The sequence below is a fragment of the Phalangium opilio genome, unplaced genomic scaffold, assembly GCF_054372755.1.
Source record: "Phalangium opilio isolate 3A_F unplaced genomic scaffold, DU_Popi_V2 ptg000079l_1, whole genome shotgun sequence".
Lineage (NCBI taxonomy): Eukaryota > Metazoa > Arthropoda > Arachnida > Opiliones > Phalangiidae > Phalangium > Phalangium opilio.
In genome coordinates, this window is record NW_028324187.1 from 347,292 (window position 1) to 369,238 (window position 21,947).

At 37.3% G+C, this 21,947-nt stretch overlaps 1 protein-coding gene and 1 long non-coding RNA gene across 4 annotated transcripts in view; both read left to right on the forward strand.

Annotated features, from left to right (window-relative positions):
• LOC149653997 (uncharacterized) overlaps positions 1-9,794 on the forward strand; it is a 113,814-nt gene extending 104,020 nt beyond the window's left edge. For 2 of the 3 annotated variants that reach the window (XM_089845370.1, XM_089845371.1), the window contains 4 exons: positions 147-227; positions 6,125-6,281; positions 7,189-7,470; positions 8,121-9,794. In XM_089845370.1, the coding sequence (XP_089701496.1) occupies positions 147-227; positions 6,125-6,281; positions 7,189-7,470; positions 8,121-8,137 (537 nt within the window). In that variant the 3' untranslated portion in view covers positions 8,138-9,794. The remainder of the gene's footprint in view (positions 1-146; positions 228-6,124; positions 6,282-7,188; positions 7,471-8,120) is intronic. The other variant, XM_089845372.1, reaches the window with a different exon arrangement.
• Positions 9,795-16,534: 6,740 nt separating this feature from the next.
• LOC149653999 (uncharacterized) lies at positions 16,535-21,646 on the forward strand. The gene is made up of 3 exons (XR_016370469.1): positions 16,535-16,671; positions 17,957-18,041; positions 21,570-21,646. It is a non-coding gene; the product is annotated as an uncharacterized LOC149653999 (long non-coding RNA).
• The last annotated feature ends 301 nt before the right edge of the window (positions 21,647-21,947 follow it).

Below are 21,947 nucleotides of genomic sequence, written 5' to 3' on the forward strand. Positions count from 1 at the left end.
ATCTCAAATCTTAAATTTGATTTAGGTCTATATGCTTTTTAGGGACATATTTATTTATTTATTTATCAATGGGACATATCTCTATTTTATTTATACTATATTAAACTTTAATTTAAACATAATTTCTTTCATTTGGTATTTTTCAGGTGTACTGCATATTCTGCGTGTTTTCATTATATCAAACTTACACCAACGCTGTTAATCAAAATATGAACACATCGCAACAGGTAAGCCTGAAGCTTGTGTTTGTTACAAGTACATAATTGTCTAAAATTCTAAACAACAACGTTCCTGTTGTAAGAATGAAGTCACCGCTTTCTATTGTTATCAAAACCCTCAAACAATTTCATTGAAATTAGAAACAGACAACAGACTGAGTTTTCGCAGTTTCAAGAAGTGATATCTAGTTTACTAGGGAGAAGGTATAAATTCGCCACATTTCTAGCTTTATCTCCAGTCCAAACGTATAGTAGGTCCGGAGTTAATCCCCGCCTCTAAATTACACCCAGCATCTCATTGGTTCTTGAAAACTCACGTCAGCGCGACGCGAATGACGAAAATTACGGTGTATTTTTCGATTGAGGAGAGGCGAAATAGCCCTGCCTCCTTTTACGTCCCCCCCCCCTTGTATTTTGAAAGGGGGACTGGGACTATGGCGCGCGAATACTTAGGCATCTTATACCTTCTCCCTAATAAACTAGATATCACTTCTTAGCAGTACCTTGTAAACCTGGAAAAGTTTTCAATTGTCAGGGAGTTTTGAGAAAATAATTTATAAACAATGTTTTAACCTCTCTACTAAAAATTCCCAGCAATCTCTAGGGGATACACGCAGGTACTAGTGTTCGAACTTCGAGGACAATTTTACGGGTTTTAACTTTCATTTTCTATCGAAACAATAAAATGCTTGCTACCTATAACTAAAAGAAAGAACGAAGTATTTGATCCAAAAACTTGGACAGTTTTTCATTTTATAAAACCCAAAAGAAAAGATAAGGATACAAAAAAAGTAAAGAAGAATGAAAGCTAGGCCTAGGTGATGATAAGAAATACTAGTAATCTGAAACAGTTACCCACCAAAATAAAAAGAGAGATATAACAAACGTTACAAACCACACACACCGTACCTTGTGACTTATGGCTTTTCATCTCTTTCTGTGGAAGATTGAAAAAAAGTAATACACACTTTCTTCTTCTTGTTAAAAATATTTTAGAAATAAAAATCCGATGCCCTGAAGGCTGGCTCGGTTCGCTCGGGTTTGGATTTCGAAAGGAACTAAAGCGTTTGATAGAAAATGCCTTTCATATTGATTTCATTTATTTGAGGATAAAGTTTAAACCATGGGAATAAGGTTTTCCATATATATACGTCACAATGCGTTATAGTTATTAATGCCTTACTCAGGGTTCGTAAAAATATGGATAATCAGTTAGTGGGGATGTGGAAATGCCATTGAAATAATTTAGAGTAAAGTATTTAGTGATATCAGAATTATATTAAAGAGTTGATGGAAAATTAAACCATGGGAATAAGGTTTTCCATATATTTACGTCACAATGCGTTATAGTTATTAATACCTTACTCAGGGTTCGTATAAATATGGATAATCAGTTAGTGGAAATCAGGACGTGGAAATGCCATTGAAATAATTAAGAGTAAAGTATTTAGTGATATCAGAATTATATTAAAGAGTTGATGGAAATTTTTTATAAAATTCCTTGACTAGGACCAGGGTTGGCAAAAACCCGGAAAAAACTAGTTTTTGCCGGGACACGTGGTAAAAACCGGCAAAAACGGAAAAAACCGGCAAAAACTAAATTCATGGTTACAAAGTGGTAAACTAGATAGTTTTAAGTGCATTTTCGTGATGTTTGTAATTGTTATGTTAGAAAAATAACAATAGTATTTTTAATTTTTAAATTTGAGGTGGTTATTACTCTATTAAATTTTTAGTATTCAAATTTGCCAGGTTTTTCGCGAATATTTAACGAATAATTAGTCAAATACTTCACATAGCAACTGGAAAAAACCTTAAAAAGTGGAAAAAACCGCGGAAAAAAATGGTTTTTGCCACCGGTTTTAACCTGGTTTAAACCGCGCGGTAAAAACCGCGGAAAAATTAGTTTTTGCCACCCGGTTTTTACCAGGTAAAAACCGCGGTTTTTTCCACCCCTGGCAAAAACTTGCCAACCCTGACTAGGACCCATACCAGAATTTGTAGATTTGCTTGAAAATAGATGATTTTTGTTGTGCGTATGAAATTATACATTTCTTCAATCTGAGAAATTTATAGTTCTAGATTATAAATATTTTCCTCAATGAAACACCTGGAAATTTATGAAATCCTTGAAATATCGTCGAAAATGGTTTTGGAAATATTGTATATATAAGGAATATATAGTGGTTTTTGGAAATATTGTATATATAAGGAATATATAGTGGTTTTTAGAAATATTGTATATGTAAGGAATATATAGTGGTTTTTGGAAATATTGTATATGTAAGGAATATATAGTGGTTTTTGGAAATATTGTATATATAAGGAATATATAGTGGTTTTTGGAAATATTGTATATATAAGGAATATATAGTGGTTTTTGGAAATATTGTATATATAAGGAATATATAGTGGTTTTTGGAAATTTTGTATACATATAAGAAATACATAGATTTCTTCTACTTGCAAGGCCGTTTTCTTTGCCTTTCTGCTTGAATTATAAAGGGGAGGCGGGTTAGAAACCGTTACCACTGACGTAATGCACAAAGCGTTTTAACTTAAAAAGAAACCACGTGACACTGACTGCGCAATAACTCCCACGACTTATGAGCCCTGAACCCGAATTTAAAGTATAGTTCTCTTTCAATTATGTGAACGAGTAGACCCAGGGTCGACGATTGTCCTATATATGTGAATAGCCAATGAGACTTGAGGAAGGAGGAGCTTCCGGTTCAATGACGTTTTAAGCCCTTCCCCTTACCTTCAATCAGATATTAGTGTAGGGTCTATGGCCTCAGGTAGAAGAAATATACGTAATCTTATATACATTCCCATAAATGAGTTAGGGCCCATTTATAAAAGCTTTTATATTTAATTGACAAGACTTAATATCGTTTTAAAGTAAGTGTTTTCTCGTGTGAAGAAAATCCTGATTCGATTCGTTTATTCCCCTTGGGCTTATACATATACCTTCTTATCTATAATTTTATTCTGAATCCCTATATATTTATTATTTTACGTCAGTTTGATTTAACTCTTTTTTCACAGAAAAATGGCGCGAATCCACCAGAATCGTGTCACTATCCATGGAGCAAAAGTTATCAAAGCAGAGAAGCTTTATCTACAAATGACCCTTTGGGAGGAGAATTTTAAATCACAAAAACACCGTTCCGTTTTATTTCATATACAGTATACAGTGCATGTTTTCGTTAAAAGTATGTTTTGGTTTGGTTTGTTTTGATTTAATATAATCTTATTTTAATTAATTTTTAGAGTGAGGACTGAATTGAACCGAATTGATTTTATTTTTATTTATGTCATAAGTTTATAAGATATGTTCCATAAGTATGAAGACACTTAATATACTTCGTAATGCTAGAGAGTTGCTTACAGCTCGAGCTAGTTCGAGAACGACAAGCGAGAATTGAAGTCCTACACTCGGATGGTTAATTTAATTTTGCAGGACTTCCATCTTCCTATTTAGTCTGAACTTACTAAGCCTTTGACATGCAGCGCCTCACCAGGGGTCGCATTACCTCGAATCTATGACCTACCTCAATCACTTCATGACAAGCTCCAGTTTGTAACGAGTGACAAACTTATGTAACATATGTTTATGTTTATATTATTTTATAAGTCCCATAATTCAATGAGAAAACTGGAAAATTAATACAATTTGGTGGAGGAAAAAAACTTGACCTCGTTTCACCAGCAGCACCCATCCATATGGTTGCTCAACAATTCGCGGGAAGATCGGGTGTAATGGCGCGTATATTTAAGAGAGAAAGAGGGAGAGAGTCGGGTTATTATGGCGACGGCGGGTTATGTACGCCCGTCCTTTTTAGTTGGAACTTCCCATCCGCTTTATAATCGGCCGATAAATCCGGAACTCAATTTGATTTAACCCTTAAAATCCATTGGATCAATTTAGTCCTTAAATTAGGCGGAGCGCCGAGTCCCACCCCCCCCCCTCTGTCTCTCCTAACACCCTGGGACCTAGTCGAGGACCGAGCCAAAATCTCCCAGAAGGAGGCCTTTCTGCCCACACAACCCTATTATATAAACCTAAGGAACTTTGAACGCACTGTCCTTCTTGATGACATGGTTGAGGTCAATCGAGTTCATATACCCGATGCTGTATCATTTAGTACACAGTTCAATATAAGGAGAACATTGCAATTTCAAGAGGGTAGTGGCAAAAAGGAATAAACCCCTCCTACCAAAGTCAGACCTCCGCTTACCCAATCATCTTTACTCCCCCAAGAGCCTTTCACTTTATAAAATCCCCCACCGTGTAGTTGTAAATGGGAGGAGTCTTCTGAAGCTCCGCCCCCTTTGCTACTTCCCTATTGTTTTTTTTTTTTTTTAGAAACCCAAACAACAGGGTAGGGAGGTTATGTTATAGTCTGCTACTACTTACTTTCTCGTGACGTCACACCCTCCTTTCTCTTACCTCTGTTTTGGCGACCATATTGTAAGTCAATACAATTTAGGCTACCAATTATGACGTCACGTCCACGTAGCTCCTCCCCTCTCAGTACCACTAACTATTTCATCTACTATGGAAGTTCTATTTTATTGAATTTGCCCACGTTCTTTAAATTAAGGGGTCAAACACTTGCCGAATTTCTAAAATTTTCCCTGCTAAAGTTGCAAGTGTACGACACCGTAGAGTAAACGGGAGTTTTAGGTTAAGTGCAAGAGAGGGGGCTGGGAGCTGGCGCCCACCCATTGCCCAGGCTACTAGGCCTAGTGCACAAAGGCTTAATGCAGTCGTTCAGTCTAGTCGAGTGCAACCCAGAACTGCTCCACTGATTTTCCTGTCCTGAAAAACGAAAAAAAGAAGGAACTCGTTTCAATCTTAAATAGTCAGTAGAGAGTAATGGGGTAAACTCTTCCATGGTTTGGAGCTAAGTTACGTTGACGTTCAATCGATAACGTGGTGGATTGAACCTGTAACTAAACTACGTCAGTTTAACTTGAAAGCGGCATTGAAACCCTTTTCTAGAAATGGTTGGTGGGCGCTTTTGGTTGGTAATATTTTTACCAAATAACCTTTTTTTTTTTTTGGAAAGAACTTTTTTTGTCGAACCGGAAGTTAGAAGGTCTAACCCAATCACGGCAACGCTTCTACAGCACGGATATTGCGCTAGATTTATCGCAAGCGTAGTTTACTTCACCGCTAAACCTAACTCCTTTTTCAGACGGTTTAAAATTGCCGTTTTGTTGGGTATAGTCTTAAAGTATACTTAGATTGAAATGCAAGTTGATGTGTTCGCTATGTAATTGTGAATGAAGGGACATCGGGAGCGTTTAATAATATCAAATAGTATCCTGCCTTTTATGGTATTAATCTGTGTAACGCGAAAAGACATCGATAGTTAAACAGAACCGTTTATTGATCTTTAAAAGAAAATTGGAGGTTTTAGGGGGTTTTTTTTTTGCTTTCTTTTTTGCTTTGAAACTGACTGACTGGTTTAGCATCAGAAATCCATTATTTTAAGAGGTTTTCTTCTTAGACGAAGCCTTATTTTCGCCATAGATCATCATTTTTTATATATTGAACGGTTGAATTTACTTCTAGTTAATAGACTTCCGATATAAAAAAATTCAGAGTAAAAAAATTGTGGCTTTGAAGTTTATTCTTGTAATTTCGGTGCAACGATCGCAAACATGACTAAGTCGTTTAGGGCTTCGTTTAACCAGCGAAACTAGAACCATGTATAATTTTATGCATACATTGCGCTTATGTTTCGACCGAGTTCTCCTTTCGACAATAGCTTCAATGGAACGCGTTCATTCCTTTGACTTTTTAAGTGGGAAAATTCTGATTTGCAAATATTAAAATAGTTTATTTGCAGTTTATGATGATAATTTTCAATGTTTGTTTATGGCGTTTCTCGTAGGTTCACTTTGCGCAGAATCCCGGTGGCGTAACCAATGGAAAGAGCTCGTCTTACTTATCAGTGCCAAAATTCTCTAATCAGGTGACCGATGAAGGGATGTCCACCGCTGTTTCTTCATTACCTTCTTATCAACAGAGACTCTCTGTTAGTCGTTCAGGTGTGTAACGGAATTCTATTATGGTTATGTTTTGCACGCTACCTTTTCATAAATATTATAATAATGTAATATTATCACCACCTCTATGGCTGGTGCGTACGGTTCAAAGGTTAGATATAGCCAGGCCCGCAACATAGTTGGTTCAAACCGGGCTATGGTTCAATCTCTCCGTTACAAAATGAAAGGATTAATAACCACCATAAAGTAATTAGCATATCTCAAAACTGAGCTCCAATAAATGCCTTAATTGATTAATTGATTTTCCTCTGAAATTTGAAACGGGTTGACCCCGTGGGCGGTTTGAATTTTAAGTGAGCTCGAACCTGAATTTCCCTAATTTTCTCAGTAATAGTCGAATAGGAATTATACCCAACCGAACGTTTAATTTGTGGAAAGCCAAGGCTAAAAGTTCCATATTCATATAAGCATAAGTTTATGAGATATTTTCCATAAGTATGACGACACTGCCGTTGCTTTGTAATGCTAGAGACTTACAGCTCGAGCTATTTCGAGAACGACGGGAGCGAGAATTGACTAGGCCTACACTCGGTGGTTAATTTTGCAGGACTTATCTTCCTATTTAGTCTGAATTACTAAGCCTTTGACAGCGCCTCACCAGGCGTCGCTTAACCCTGAATCTATGACCTACCTCATTCACTTCATGACAAGCTCCAGTTTGTAACGAGTGACAAACTTACGAAACATATCTTATGAACTTATAATATTATTGAGATAATGGAATAAATGCTTTATTTATTTAATGAAAAAGCTACGCTGCTCCGGAACATGAGTTCTGATTAAATAATTAGTTCGAACACGTTCGAGACCTTGTTACGTTTAAATTAAAAAAAATTAAAGTCGCGTGCATGTCTTAAATATACAAAAGTAGTTCCACTATATGTTTCAGGCGTTTACCCCGAATTAGGCACTATCAACGAAGAGAGTCGTGTCATGAACGGATACAGCGACGTCACTCTGGTACCCGTTGACAGTCGCAGCGTTAGCCCCACTCAGGAACCACCTCAGAGTAAGAGGATCGTGATCCAAGATGCTAAAATCGGAATTAAAGACGAGGAAACTTCCAAAATGGACCGAGAATCACCCGAAGATTGCAGTCAAGTCGATGAAGGACGGAATACAGTTAACATCAAGGATACTCAACCCTTGCTAGGAATGAGGACCAATAAAGGTTTGAAAAATTGCGTTATTTTTTCTCTTTCTCTTAATTATTGGCATGTAAGTATGAAGTAGCGGAAAGTGGCTTTACCAATCTCTTTTGGGACTTTTATTGTGTTGCATTATCATGGAATAGAGCTATCTCATTTGTGACGTCAGTGCCAAGGTAAAACGTCATGGGCTTAGCTTTGCAAATGGGTGGCCATGTTTGATACCACTTTGGTTCTATGGGCAAAGCATGGGTGACGTCACACTAAGGCTTCTGGGAGAGCTCTATTGTTGGGCACCAAGGGACAGTTTTGGGCTGCTCAATGTCAGCACGATTTTACCTTACTTAAACGAGCACTAGATGGCTGTTTTCGATTTTTCGCATGGATAAGGTCAATGATAAGCTCCTTAGCAGACAAATACTTACGCATTATGGGGTTATGACGTTGTAGTTGCGATCCGCGATGAGCATGTCGTGTTTTGTGGCGCCAATTAACCGGGTTTATTTGCGCCTTTTCCAAATATTCCGGTCTGTTTTTGACGCGTTTATTTGCTTTGCATGAAGATTGCTGAAGTTTTGAAAACAATATTGATTTAGAGGGCCTTTCAGTATGTAAGTTTAATTAAAATTTTTAATTAATGACAGTTAATTAAATGTCATATTTATCGTTTCAGAATCAAGCCAAATTTAATCAGATTCCAAACAATATTTGCGTCATACACGCGAAGAACAAATTATTTTTCTTTTCCCTTTTCGAAAATATGAAGCAAATTGGAAAAGTTTTACACAGTTAATTAATAATGAATAATTAATTACGAAGCGATGGGTAGGTAGTTTTTGGAAGAAGGAAACGTTTCCAAGTACATTTAGAGGTCCAAATCCCGTCAAATCACTCTCGCTTATAAAGGATTAATGGCACGGGCTGTGCCTTAAAACTAAAACACACACAAATCCACACACAAATAATAACGATTCCCAAAAATTAATAGATTTACGTCATCGGAAAATTAATTAAAATTCGGAGAACAATGTAATTAAGGAAGAAATCTTGTTGGTTTATAAATACATTGAACGCTGTGCTGTCAGAGGAACTATTTTGTACGTCAAGATGTTTGTACATAAATAATAGCGTGTAGAAAATAATCTACCATGCAGAGGATTTGAAAATATGATCTACAAGTTGAAGTCACGTCCACGTCTTTAGAGAGTTTGAGAAATTTGCTTTGAAACCTCTCAATTAATTAAACATTAGGTTTAAAGACAAAGATCCCGCAAAAAAGAATTCTGAGAACTGAAAACCCACCATCGAACTAACAATTAGCGACCGTGCCGATGTCGACATTGTCGGCCTTTTAAAATTTTGAGGGCTTTCTTTGTTAACTTCTTCTAATTTTCAGTCAATAATCCTTTACATTAGATCTCACCCTTTAACACGTACAAGTTCTTGCGAAATTTAGACATAATGCTATTAAACTGTAGCGTGTCTAGAGCAGGGAGAAAAAAGGTAAGATGGAGTGGTTATGAATGATGATGGGCGACCTGCGGCACTGAAACTCTCCCAATCTACCTCGTGCACGCCCCTACCTTTTAGTAGGCGATTGTTAAGTGCTGCCGCGTAGCACCATTGTATTTGTATAAGAACTAGCTTCTAATTTTAAGACAATGTGGGTGTCCTTTACGATTCCCTACTGTACGACCCTACCTAAACGCCCAAAGAGGATGTTGGGAAGTTGAGGTACACAGGCAACTATATAGGTATGGTGGTTTACCACTCCATCCCTCTCTCCTTCAAGTCTAGAGTGATCATCCATGTTAAAACTCTTTCGGTTAATTTCTTAAACTCTCTATTAACTGAGACAGACAAAGATGTTGTTGCAGTTGTCAGTTGATTGAAGTAGATATAGTAGATTGGATTGGTTCAATTAGTAATCTAACCTTTCTGTCAAAGAAATGACTACCGATTATAAACTATACGAAATTCAGTTGCTCTTTGGAGAGTTTTATTATAACTTCGGTTCTTGATTTACTTCTGAAGCCGTGTTTTCTAGAAATAGGATAACGTAAATTAATATATCTTTAAATTATCTTAATTGATTATCTGAACCGCTTGAATATTGTGAAGACTACACCGCACCGAGAAAACTGTTTGTTATTAGGTTATTTATGGACTTTTCCATGTTTCTAAAAATAAGCTCTTTACCCTGCCTGGATGACTCGCATACTTTGTAAAATAATCAATAACAAGCTTACATTATTAACACACACACTGTATATTAATGAAATTACGAGATATTATAATAAAGTTGTCGTTTTTGTTTTTCCAAGAAAAATATAAGACAGCAAAAGTATGTTGTTGTTTATTTATTTATTTATTTATTTATAACCCTGGGTTGGTTCAACTCGGTGCAAAGGTATTATCAAGAAAAGATATCTAGTTTACTAGGGAGAAGGTATAAGATGCCTAAGTATTCGCGCGCCATAGTCCCAGTCCCCCTTTCAAAATACAAGGGGGCGGGGGACGTAAAAGGAGGCCGGGCTATTTCGCCTCTCCTTAGTCGGAAAATACGTAATTTTCGTCATGGGCGTCGCGCTGAGGTGAGTCTTCAAGAACCAATGAGATGCTGGTTGTAATTTAGAGGCGGGGATTAACTCCGGACCTACGTTTGGACTGGAGATAAAGCTAAAAATGTGGCGTCGAATTTATATCTTCTCCCTAGTAAACTAGATATCACTTCTTGGTATTATGGTTAACTAACGAATTTCGCGCAGAGTTTTCTATAGGTCTCTACACTTAGTAAGGGAATAAATAGAAGCGAGATGTGGAATTCTTACCTCCAGGTGTTGATACTTCGCGACGTAAGCTGGCAACGCTTGCTGACATTAATAGACTATTTCAATGTAAGTAAGAGGGAAAGACACTATCCCCCTTTTTTGTAGCCTGCGCTGTAATCTTTTTGTAACATGAGAGAGCGCAGAGACGGATGGCAACGTATCAACCCCCTTGTATTCCCTGATGCCGATTGTTGCCTACCCCCCTTTTATAATGTCGAAAATGGATATTAAACAAGCGACGAATTAAAGATTCCACGTGACCCTTCTATTATGTTTCCTGGATTAAACATTGATTGAAAAGAAGATATTGAGTATTATCTTACGCAATCTTAGCCTTTAATTCTGGCTCCTTAGAAATTGTATAACAGGTGTACCCAAAGGATTCTATACATAGCTTATAGACACGGTGTGCTCACTGAGAACTATGGAATCCCCTTTCTTGTATTATTGATTATTACAGACTTACTAAGCCCCTTTCCAAAGATATTCAAGCAGATATATAATAATGTTTGGCATGTAGCCTATACAGGGTGTTTCTGATAAGTCTGCCATAAATTAAGGGGGATGTTCCATGGGTGCACGATTTTGAGTCAGAAATGTAACTAACTTCTATGACCTTTTGCCGTACGAGCAGGCTTATCGGGAACACCCTGTATAATAATGTTTATCCTGTAGCGTATATTATTAATCTTTAATACCTTATATCTAGTCAAAGATGTATGCCTCAATTTTGAATAGAGTACATATTTATTTGGAATATATATCATAGAATATGCAAACAACAGGTGTTTTGAGATAAAGGTTTATGAGGTAAACAAGGCGAACTTGCGAGAATTTGTGAAATTTTGGAATTTCAACACACAAAAGAATGGATAGAGATAGAGATAAAAACAAAGAATAAAAATACCACTGTTTTTTGGGGGAGTATTTCGTTCCTTTGTTCATCCATATACCATGATAAAATATTTATTCCCAGCTGCTTATGGCGCCAGTGCCCAAGCTGGCATTGCTAAAGCTTGCAAGGTTCTTTTGTTTTTGGTTTTGGGATTCAAGAAAACAGAAAAATATTTCCCGAACATAATCTCGCTCTATTATACTTTATAATATTTATACACAACTACATAAAATAACAAGAAAATTTAAATATAACCCGTATATTTTTTTCCCCTTGAACTTCCTTCAAATATGTTTGGAATCCAAAGAAAGGGCGAGAAACGACTCGAGTTTTCTCCACAAATGTAGGCAAGTATTCAATAATCCAAAATTATAATACACTTGGATAAATGAATACCATTCAAAATGTTTCTCTTATAACTCATCCTTCAAAATTTCCAATTCCCAAATATTTAAATAAGCATATTTTAAAATCCAAATGTTGTTAATTATGTTAAGACTCTTGGTAACTTAATTAGGACGTTTCCTGGCGCGATAATTAGGGTGGTCCAGATAAAACAATCTACATAAGTTTAATCATAAGTGTTCTATTAGTATGACACTACCTATACCTCATAATGCTAGAGATTTACAGCTCGAGCTAGTTCGAGAACGACAAGCGAGAATTGAAGACTACACTCAGTTAATTTTGCAGGCCATCTTCCTATTTAATCTGTACTAAGCCTTTGATATTTAAACCGAGTTAAGATGATGTAATGACAGCATTCCAAGTATCTACTTAAAAGGTTGGTACATGAGTTGTCAAAACCAACTTGATCTAAACCACGTGACTCTTAATCCCGATTAAATTGAGGGCCGGTTATAGCTACGCTGCTTGATTTTCTATTTAAAGAGAAACTGCCACGCGCTACCTCTATCGGAGAAATTGTTAATTAAAGGCTAATTAGTTTCTAACCTTCGCTACCTTACCCATGCATGCGTGCTCTAGCTCCTAGCCCGCATCTGTAGGTGAATAGAGCTCGAGAGAGAGGATGGAAAAGATTACCTTTCGGAAATAAAGAAGAGAGATGATGAGGAGGAAGAGTGGATTAATAGGGAATCGCCCCCCCCCCCTTCTCTTATCCTCCCCTTGCTTGCTGGGGTAATTAATCAAAACCCATCCCTTTTCACGCCAGGAATGAGCTGCTGTGCACTGTATGTACCCTTCTTTAGTGAACAAAACTATGATATTAATATTGATTCCGTTGAGATTCCAGAGTGTAATCTTGCTAGTGATAATGGGCTAACATTTATACCAAGGTGACTGGCCTTGCCAGTTGGAGTATGAGGACGCTATGTTGTCAGGATCTTTCTAGCCGCCATTTTGAAAGATGGTGGAGGATCGGTTCAATGGAAAACCATAAAACCGTCTATTAAAGCCGCGTTTACATTAGGCACTTTGAAACCGTTGCATTTTCTCGTAAAATAACTATTATTACTCTGCTTATGTTGCATTTAGAAGTTACAGCTCGCGCTAGTTCGAGAGAGAACGACAAGCGCAAATTGAAGTCTTACACTCGGTGGTTAATTTTGTAGGAATTCCATCTTCTTCTATTTAGTCTGTACTAAGCCTTTGACATGCAGCGCCTCACCAGGCCTCCCTCACTTCATGACAAGCTCCAGTTTGTAACTATCATATCTTATGAACTTATGCGGTAACAATAACGTATTCGAATGAGAAGAAACGCTGAATATCGCCCTTATTTAAGGGATTTTCTACATAGCTTTTACCAGACGTAATGCCCTCGAATATGTTAAGTAAGGAATTTCCTAATACCCTGCAGGATGATTCGGTCCGACGTATATAAGTGCAAACCTTTTTCATATAAGGAATGATTGGTCGCGTCTTTTAGGATCAACGAAATAATATAAGCTCTTCGTTAAGACGTTTTTCCCGGAAACTTGTTAGTAAACTAGACTGATCAGCCCCATGCACTTATTTTTTGTCTTTATTGGGCAAAATAAAAGCCAAGCAAAGTACACATCTCGTTAGTTCAACGTGCCACGTTAGCTATTCCCGTTAAGCTTATATATTACTAATGTATATTGCAGATGTTAGGGTTTAAAAATGGCTGATGTTATGTTATGGCAAAGCGCGGGTCACGTGGTTGGTTCCCCTACAAGTTGACTTTCGTTGCGAACTCCAGCTTCCCGAAAGATATTTTATACAAAGATTGTGTTCTTGTAAATAAACTGTATATTTTAATATGTTTCCCAACACATTTTTACGATGATGGCTTCGGAAGGAATTTTTCGAACCCGTTTGCTTTAGAGAGAAAAGCGCTAGAAATTCGGTCAATGATAGTTTAGAGGTTAGGGGAATGAAACCTTGAAGGAGAGGAGGATGGAGTGGTAACCCCCGTACCAGGGATAGATTTAATTTTAGAAGTGGGAATGGAGAACAGAGTAATCTGGGCGCGCGTCAAAGTCCCGGACCCCCTTCCACGGGATAGAGGGGTATGAAAGAAGAGGCGGGTCATAGCGACAGAGGTAAAAAGGAATTACGTATTTTTCGCCGTCCCCGTCAGCAACGTCATCAAAACGTAGTTTAAGTGAGCCAATAAGATAATTTAAACTTTTCGTTACGTGTTGGAGGGAGGGTCTCTATACTGGGCTGTGAGTTGAACTGAAGTAAATACTAACCGTTCTCCATTCCTACTTCTAAAATTAAATCAATCCCTGCCCATACCAATAACGTTGCCTCTGTACCTTCTCCCCACTCCACCTTATCTCGTTTGAAACATCTCTGATGAAAGGTTTTAGATTTATATTTACGCGCAAGATGCGAGGCACTCTGCAGTATTTTCTTAATTGGTCCACCCTAAAGTCCCTTGATGCTAAATTCTCTTTTCTCTCTCGCGCGCGCGCTGAATCCCTCGTGGCTGTACGTACTCGCCTCTGGAATCTTATCAGCATTTTCAGTCGACGTCTGCAGAAATAATTAACCCTTTCGTTCAACGCGTTTCCAAGTTTAACCCTAATCGAGGAGAAGGAAGGAAGCCGAAAGGGGAAGCTTTACCTCAATCAAGTTCGTTATAACGGCACCTTTTCTCTCCCATAAAAATCTTCTGAAACAAAACTTTTCATCATCGCCCTTACCAGGGCCTTTAATTTAATAGCTGGGCTGGCTGGCCTTATAGCAAAAGGTCAATTCTAAGGTTTCTACTACGCATCTTTATTGCGCCTCTGCGCTTTGAAGCGGAGTAACTTTGGTTTTATTAAAGATATCTAGAAATCCTTTGAGTATACGTGATACTTATAAATTTTCCAACAATAACTAATACTTGGTGTTACAATTGCAATCAGGCCTTGAGTAATTAAGTAAAATGGCCAAAAATAGCGTTAATTCTCCCCAATCGCGATCTTTATTACACTTCCATTTTGGAGTGTAATAACTTTGGTTCTATCAGGGATAGATTTAATTTTAGAAGTAGGAATGGAGAACAGAGTAATGTGGGCGCGCGTCAACGTGATGGGGGGGGGGTATGAAAGAAGAGGCGGGTCATAGCGACAGAGGTATAAATGAATTTCGTATTTTTCGCCGCCCCCGTCAGCAACGTCATCAAAACGTAGTTTAAGTGGGCAATAACTTTTCGTTACGTGTTGGAGGGAGGGGCTCTATACTGGGCTATGAGTCGGACTGAAGTAAATACTAACCGTTCTCCATTCCTACTTCTAAAATTAAATCTATCCCTGATATCAGAAGTATATAATACTTCTCTTCGAGAGAAGTATACCACAAAGCGGGGTAAGTGTAACGTCACTCTTCCCAACATCGGAACATTTAGAGCAAGGTTACTAAACCGAATCACATACACGATAAATAGTTCCCTCATCATTACTCTATTAGCGTTGAAATATTTGGCAAAACGCGCTTGTGAATTTTGTCCCACGTTAAGACGAGGTTTGTGGGATGATTGCTGGGGATTTAGTGCCAAACAATTATAGAATTCACCTTACGGTGCGATGCCCATTTGTAGTTTGATGAGCGGGAAAGCAAACTAAAAGGGTGAGCCTGGGAAGAATGACGTTACATAACTAAAGCATTAAGAGGATACAGAGTGTCATCCTTCTTCTATTATCCCCTTCTGCTGATATGATATAAGATACAGGGAAATTCTTCGAGTATGTTATATCTCCACTTTCCAAGAAGTTACGTGCAAAACTCAGGGATCGAACAATTACAAAACAATGCTTCTTAAGTCATTTCTCGAATTTTCTTGATTTATTTGGTGTTCCTATACGCAGTTATAAAGGTCAAAACTTTTAGTATACTTTTCTAAAGCGGTGAAACTAAGTTGTAATAATTTTGTCACAGTAAATTACATCTTTCTTTAGAATTGTATAACGAAGGATGAACGCGCATGCTGTTAAAAAAATAAAATAATAACAAAATTGTCTTTGGCAACTAAACTTAATGCTCTATAGTTTTCAAGTTCCAGGAAGAAGAAGAAGAACGTAAAGATAATGGTATCGAGTGACCAATGGCTAAGAACTATTGTCTAAATCCTTTTGGGCTGGACTGAATGGGGGCAAGGCGGGAAAAGTCCCATTAAAACCTTTCTTTTTCCGCGAAAGTCGATCCTTCTAGACGACTTCCACGAAAAAGCAGTGTTCGAAAATATGTACCTTGTACAGGTATGACCTTTCAGAGTATACAGTTGACTTAATGGTTCTGCCGGTAACTTTATACAATCAAACCCTACGACATCCTAAATTGGTTCGTAATTAGGCTTAACGTCCTTAAATTTCCTCCCAGAGGACCCAGAATCGACGCACTAGGTTTCAAGGTTCGAGTTTACCAAAGCGAAAGCGGTATGTCGTGGCGATGTACCCACCGTTTACTTAGCAATTTCACGGCCTAAATACCGTAAACAAACGACTCTATACCCTTTTCCCATAGTTTTAGGATAACGTGTTGACGTATTCAGGGATATATGGAAACGATACGTCAGGTTAAGGTGGCATTTGATAAGATACAGTCCATCCAAAATTTGGCCGGACACTTCCGCGATGAGTTTTTGTCACCATATACCTTTACAAATGTCACTGGACACTATAACGGAAGTATAAGAAGGATGGGTTAAATTACTCTTAACACCAGTCAAGTTTCGTTGATATTCTGAATTCAAGTCAATAAATTTCGGCTGGATATCGAAAACTGTTTTTGACAGCTTTTTTTTTTAAACTGAACAGATAACTCGATATCGAAAAGTAGGCGGAGTTAACCGTAATCATTTGTTGCTTGACTATGAATGGGAAGGTTAACTCCATCCTGTTCTAGTGTAAATGCTAGAGACAGGAGATAATGGGTGAGGATATATTGTTACAAAGATAGCGAGTGTCATTTACGCCAACAATAAGGCTAAATCCTTTATAGAAAGGAGATCGCGTTTGATGTATCTGCTGCCAATTGATATGCATAGCTAAAGATACACATTTGAAGTAATACGTACTAAGGTGACGTCATTGCCTATATTTATTTCCTTTTTTCTTCCTTCCTAGCTAAGCCTTGGTCTCAAAGGTCTAGGGGGTATTTTTATAACCCTAGGCATCCCCAATATCCTCTTTCTCACTCAGAAAACCGCAAAATTTTCCCAAAAAGCCCGTACCGTATCAAAATTTTTAATTAACGTCTAGACTAACCAGACCAAAGTGACAAGTTAATTAATTTCTTGGTGCGGTACAATCCATCCTGAACATCCTCCTCTTACTATACTGAATCTTGACATCTGTTTCCACTATACAAAATCTTTAAAATTTGCTAGATTTTTCTCATCATCAAAAGAAGACAGTTTTCTAGAGGAAATACTAAAGAAACGTATAAAGGTGTTACCAAGAAGTGATATCTAGATTACTAGGGAGAAGGTATAAGATGCCTAAGTATTCGCCCGCCATAGTCCAAGTCCCCCTTTCAAAATACAAGGGTGGGGGCGTAAAATAGGTCGGGCTATTTCACCTCTCCTCAGTCGGAAAATACGTAATTTTCGTCATTCGCGTTGCTCTGACGAGAGTTTTCAAGAACCAATGAGATGCTGGTTGTAATTTAGAGGCGGATATTAACTCTGGACCTACGTTTGGACTGGAGATAAAGCTGGAAATATGGCGAATTTATACCTTCTCCCTAATAATCTAGATATCACTTCTTGGTCTAACCTCATGGAGCTAAGTGGTGGACTTTGTAATTCTTAAGAGGGGTAGCACAGTTATGTTTAGTGTAATCTCAGTTACTTCGACACCTCCACGCCTACCTTTAAAACAGAGGTTTGAAATATGGTGTTGTGACCTTGAAATACCAGAAAATACCCAGGGCCGGATTAAGCAATTTTGCACCCGGGGGCCGAGATAGTAAGCGCCCCCTTAATCCGAGAAAAAGGGAACAGTAAATGTTGCTGAAGGGGAATAGTTTAACTCAAAGCGCCCCCAACAAGCCTTGCTCCCGGGGGCCAATGCCCCCTTGGCCCCCCTTTAATCCGGCCCTGAAAATACCTTTACATCCCCCCAGTGTATTAAGTTTAGAATCTATAAAGCGGCAAGTTTCCAACCCCCATAGATTTCGTGAGATCCATGGCCTAAGCCTAACGATACAATGCACTTAAAACTTTCCTGAATTTCAAGCTCTTTCTTCGGAAATAAAATTAAGGGAAGTCTTCTTAATTTACTGGGCGGGCGCCGAGCCAAGACCCCAAAAAGTCAACAACTAGATCTCAAAGACAGTTCTTCTCTTTTTTTATTTTTAATATAGGACAGTGTATAGGAAACTCTGAACCATCGTTGAATTCTTGGAGTATTTAAATAAGAAGTGTCCATTATCATCCTGGAGAAATTAGGTATGATGGAATTGAAATGATGATTGGCGACCTGTGGCACTGAAACTCTACCAGTGTACCTTGCACACGCCCCTATCCTTCTGTAGGCGATTGTTAAGTGCTGCCACGTAGCGCCAATGTATTTGTACGAGAACTAGCTTCTATTTTTAAGACAGAGGGGGCGTCCTTTACGATTCCCTACTGTACGACCCTACCTAAAAGCCACTTAGGATGCTGGGAGGACTTCGGTACCGTTCCATAGGTGGGGTACAGAGGCAACGTTTTAATTTAGGTATGGCGATTGCCACTCCTTCAAGATTCAATATAGGGTCAACCAAATATCCAATAGGTAGCTCCATATTTTATTACCCCAAGGAATTGGAGTGTATGTAGTGCGAGCGAGAGCCAGGGAAATAATAGATCGAAATGTATATATATACGTAATAGGGTCCGAGAAAAACTGTCGAGTACTGGACACTTGTACACATTACAGTCCACCTAATTGCGAGAAATGTCGTGAAAAGGGATGACGTGCATCTGCCAAAAATCAAACAAAATTAACCCCTATATATTAACGGAAGTAGATCCTTTTATATGTTTCGGGTCATTTGCCATTTCAGGGTGTGTCTCATCCCATTACGATGATGTACATGTTATTGTACGTTTATTCCAGAACTGGAACAAAAAATAGAGTATACTTTAGTAATTTAATAGTATAAAGAAGTATAGTTACAATTTTTGGAGATAAATGATTTTATTTAGCACACAATGAAGAACCGTTAAAATTTATTTCTTAGCTATTAGAAAGTTTCAAATACTCAGCGCAATAAGACCCATTTTAGAATTCGGGGCTAAAATGGAGCCTGGTGTTTGAGCACTTTGTTTACTACAAAGATGTAAATAAAGATTGAACTCTACCATCCAAATTTGGTGTAGGACTGATAAGTAACTTTGAAGCCTTGGGTCTTTAGTTCAGTCCCTAAATGAAGCAGACGATACTGTGCTCTCCCGCCTATTTCCTGATTATAATAAACCTCAAATTATTACTCGACCTTGACTTAAGTCCCAAATAATGAAAAAGAAAAAAAGTAACATAATAAAACTACCATAATACATTTCCTGATGATACCCCGTTGGGAACCCTATTCAATTATATATCATTCTCAAACCCTCCTAAGCCTAGTTTATTATTCAAAATGGCGGTCGATTTATCCCCTTATCCGTGATGGAAATTTTTCTCTCTCTTTGGGGGTTCCATATTTACCGCGTTTTTATTTTCGTTTATGACTTCATTAGGGTATGTCTTTTTTAGAAGAACTTCTTACCCTTCATTGATGGTCCAATATAGCTCATTTTTCTAATATGAAAAGATTTCTTTGTGGGTTTTGTTCCTTTTAATATTGAACTTTCCTAAGAAAAGAAGCCGAATCTTGGAGAGAAAGAGAGAGAAAGATAAAAAACAATTAAATCAGCTTGAAATTTGAGCGCTTGTTAAAGATGCATGTATCTTATTTCCATACTGGTAGAGATAAGATACAGTGTAGCTTTGTACATGCTTCAATTTTAACCTGACTCTTACCGGTTCAATCCCAAGTGACTTAAGAGAAAGCTTTCCCTCTTAATACCTTTCATGCTGCCACCAGAGACGCGGTTTAATATTACTTAAGCTTTTTGGAGGTTTTTGCAAATGAAGAAAAAATCTTTTACAGTAATAGAAATATACTCTACCGTTTTGAATAGCTTTTAGTGAAATTTATCTGATAAGTCTGGAATTAGCATAAATTAAAGGGGATGTTCATTGAGCGATTTTGAGTCAGAAATGTAACTTCTATCTCCATTTTGTTTGACCTAAAGGACACTGTTTTCAAGTTAAGATTGCATCCAGAGTATTTTACGGATGGCCCCTTAAATTTAATTAAGAAACTGATTAAGACAATGATTTCTATATTAATTAAAGGGTCATCCCTAAAACACTAAAAAAATCATAACTCAAAAACATAAGGTATGATAATTTGTTTTTAATAATAATGCAAGAACTTAGTAATTAAATTTTATTTACTAATACCAATACGTTCTGAATTAATAGTTCAGAAGTAGTGTGGCATTGAAGACCAAAGATGTTGATTTATTAGAATCTACGTCTCCCCTTGCATACACACACGATTTTTCATAACATATTGCGTAACATTCTTCCGAAAGCAAACTTAATTAAGTATAGTTTTATTAAAAGAATCTACTTAGTAATGGAATCGGTTATTTCGGCCGCATACAGTTTTCAGACTAGGATTTTTGATACCATTTACACCAGGAGGCAAGACCACTTGGTGATACACTTGTCCTCCATGTAGCTTGGCCTCCTGGTGTAAAAGGTATAAATCCTCCTAGTCTGAAAACTATACTTCATCTTTTTTTTTTTACTAAAGCATCTCTTGAAGGGTTTTTGACCTATATTTCTAAAGTTCTTAAAACGTTTTATTCGTTTAATTAAAAGGCTAATGAAATAAGAGATACCCTACAGCTAAAGGACCAGAATAAAAAAGTTAAAAATAACGTAATCCCTTAGAGTATCGCTAATCTTTTGCCAATTTTTTTAAGTCGTTAATTAAGAAATGTTGGGTTAAAAAAAATTGACGGTGTAAATAGATCTTCAAAGGAAACTAGGTAAGGTAGTCTTTCATTCTAATTAATTCCTGTCATGAAACGCGCGCGGGTTTTTTTTTTTTTACCAACTTTTAGTGAATAAATTAAATTCACTTTTTCATTCAATTAACTTTCTCCCCAGCATTCCTTTCGCCTTTGAAGTTTATTTAATTTAATTAAGTTTGGTTTTAAGAAACATTAAAGATATTAACCGAGAAAGGTCGGTACAATCGTCTGCTTTTTAAACAATTCCTGTATTAAATCCCACCATTATTTATTATTATAGAATTAGGCTTAGCTCAGGATGGAAGAAAAACATTCTAGAATAAGGTTATCAACTTATTCCGGGTCACTCTTTTGTCCGATAATTGAACTAGGGAAGAAAGTTTCTGGTAGATGTGTAGGAGGAGGTGACCGGGCTGTGTTTGGGATAGAACAACGTACGTTAGGGGAGGGGGGACAAAGGTCAACGGGGTTAGGTAGGCATAATCATTTATCCGCTTCTATATTTTTATGTCAGGAGGATAGAAGCTTATGTTACTAACGCGGCACTCAGCTCCTCCAATCCCTGTGTCTAGCTGGTGTTTGGCTAGTTCGGATACATTATCGGTCCTAAAGTATTAGGCCTAAAATATAGTATATTGTTTTTTGGGCTATAAGCTCCAGAAATAATCTTTACAGGTTTTCACCCAACAAGCTTGACAACGTATTTGCTTCCACGCTTTTCCTAAGGGTCTGGATCATATATTTGCGCTTTTTCTTGTGTACTTTTCCCAATCCATATTAATAACCGATTAATCTAAGTTTTCTTCTATTTTCGGTAACCATGGTAACCCGATACTGAACGAGTACGCGTGTCGATATTGTTTCTTCAGTTGTAACTGAATTTTGATTTGGTTTTTTATATAGGTACCTTCTCCAGGAATTTAATTTAAACGTGCTCCGATTTAAAGATGAAAACTCTTTTTTATTTCCAGGATTCGATGATGCACTTAACGAAATGATAGAACCGGATTTTAGATTCAGAAAACAAGTTGGGTGTTTCTGTAACTATAGTTCGACAATTTCGGAAATAGCTGCATATCATAAAAGTTAATAAAATATCTTTTCTGTAACTATAGTTCGACAATTTCGGAAATAGCTGCATATCATAAAAGTTAATAAAATAGATATTTTATTAACTTGATATTGTGAATGGATTCCTTGTCAGTATTTTCCACGAGTTTCAAGAAGATATGGTGGTTTTGTTTAGAAAAATAAAGTTCCCACAGAGCACAATCAAGAAGT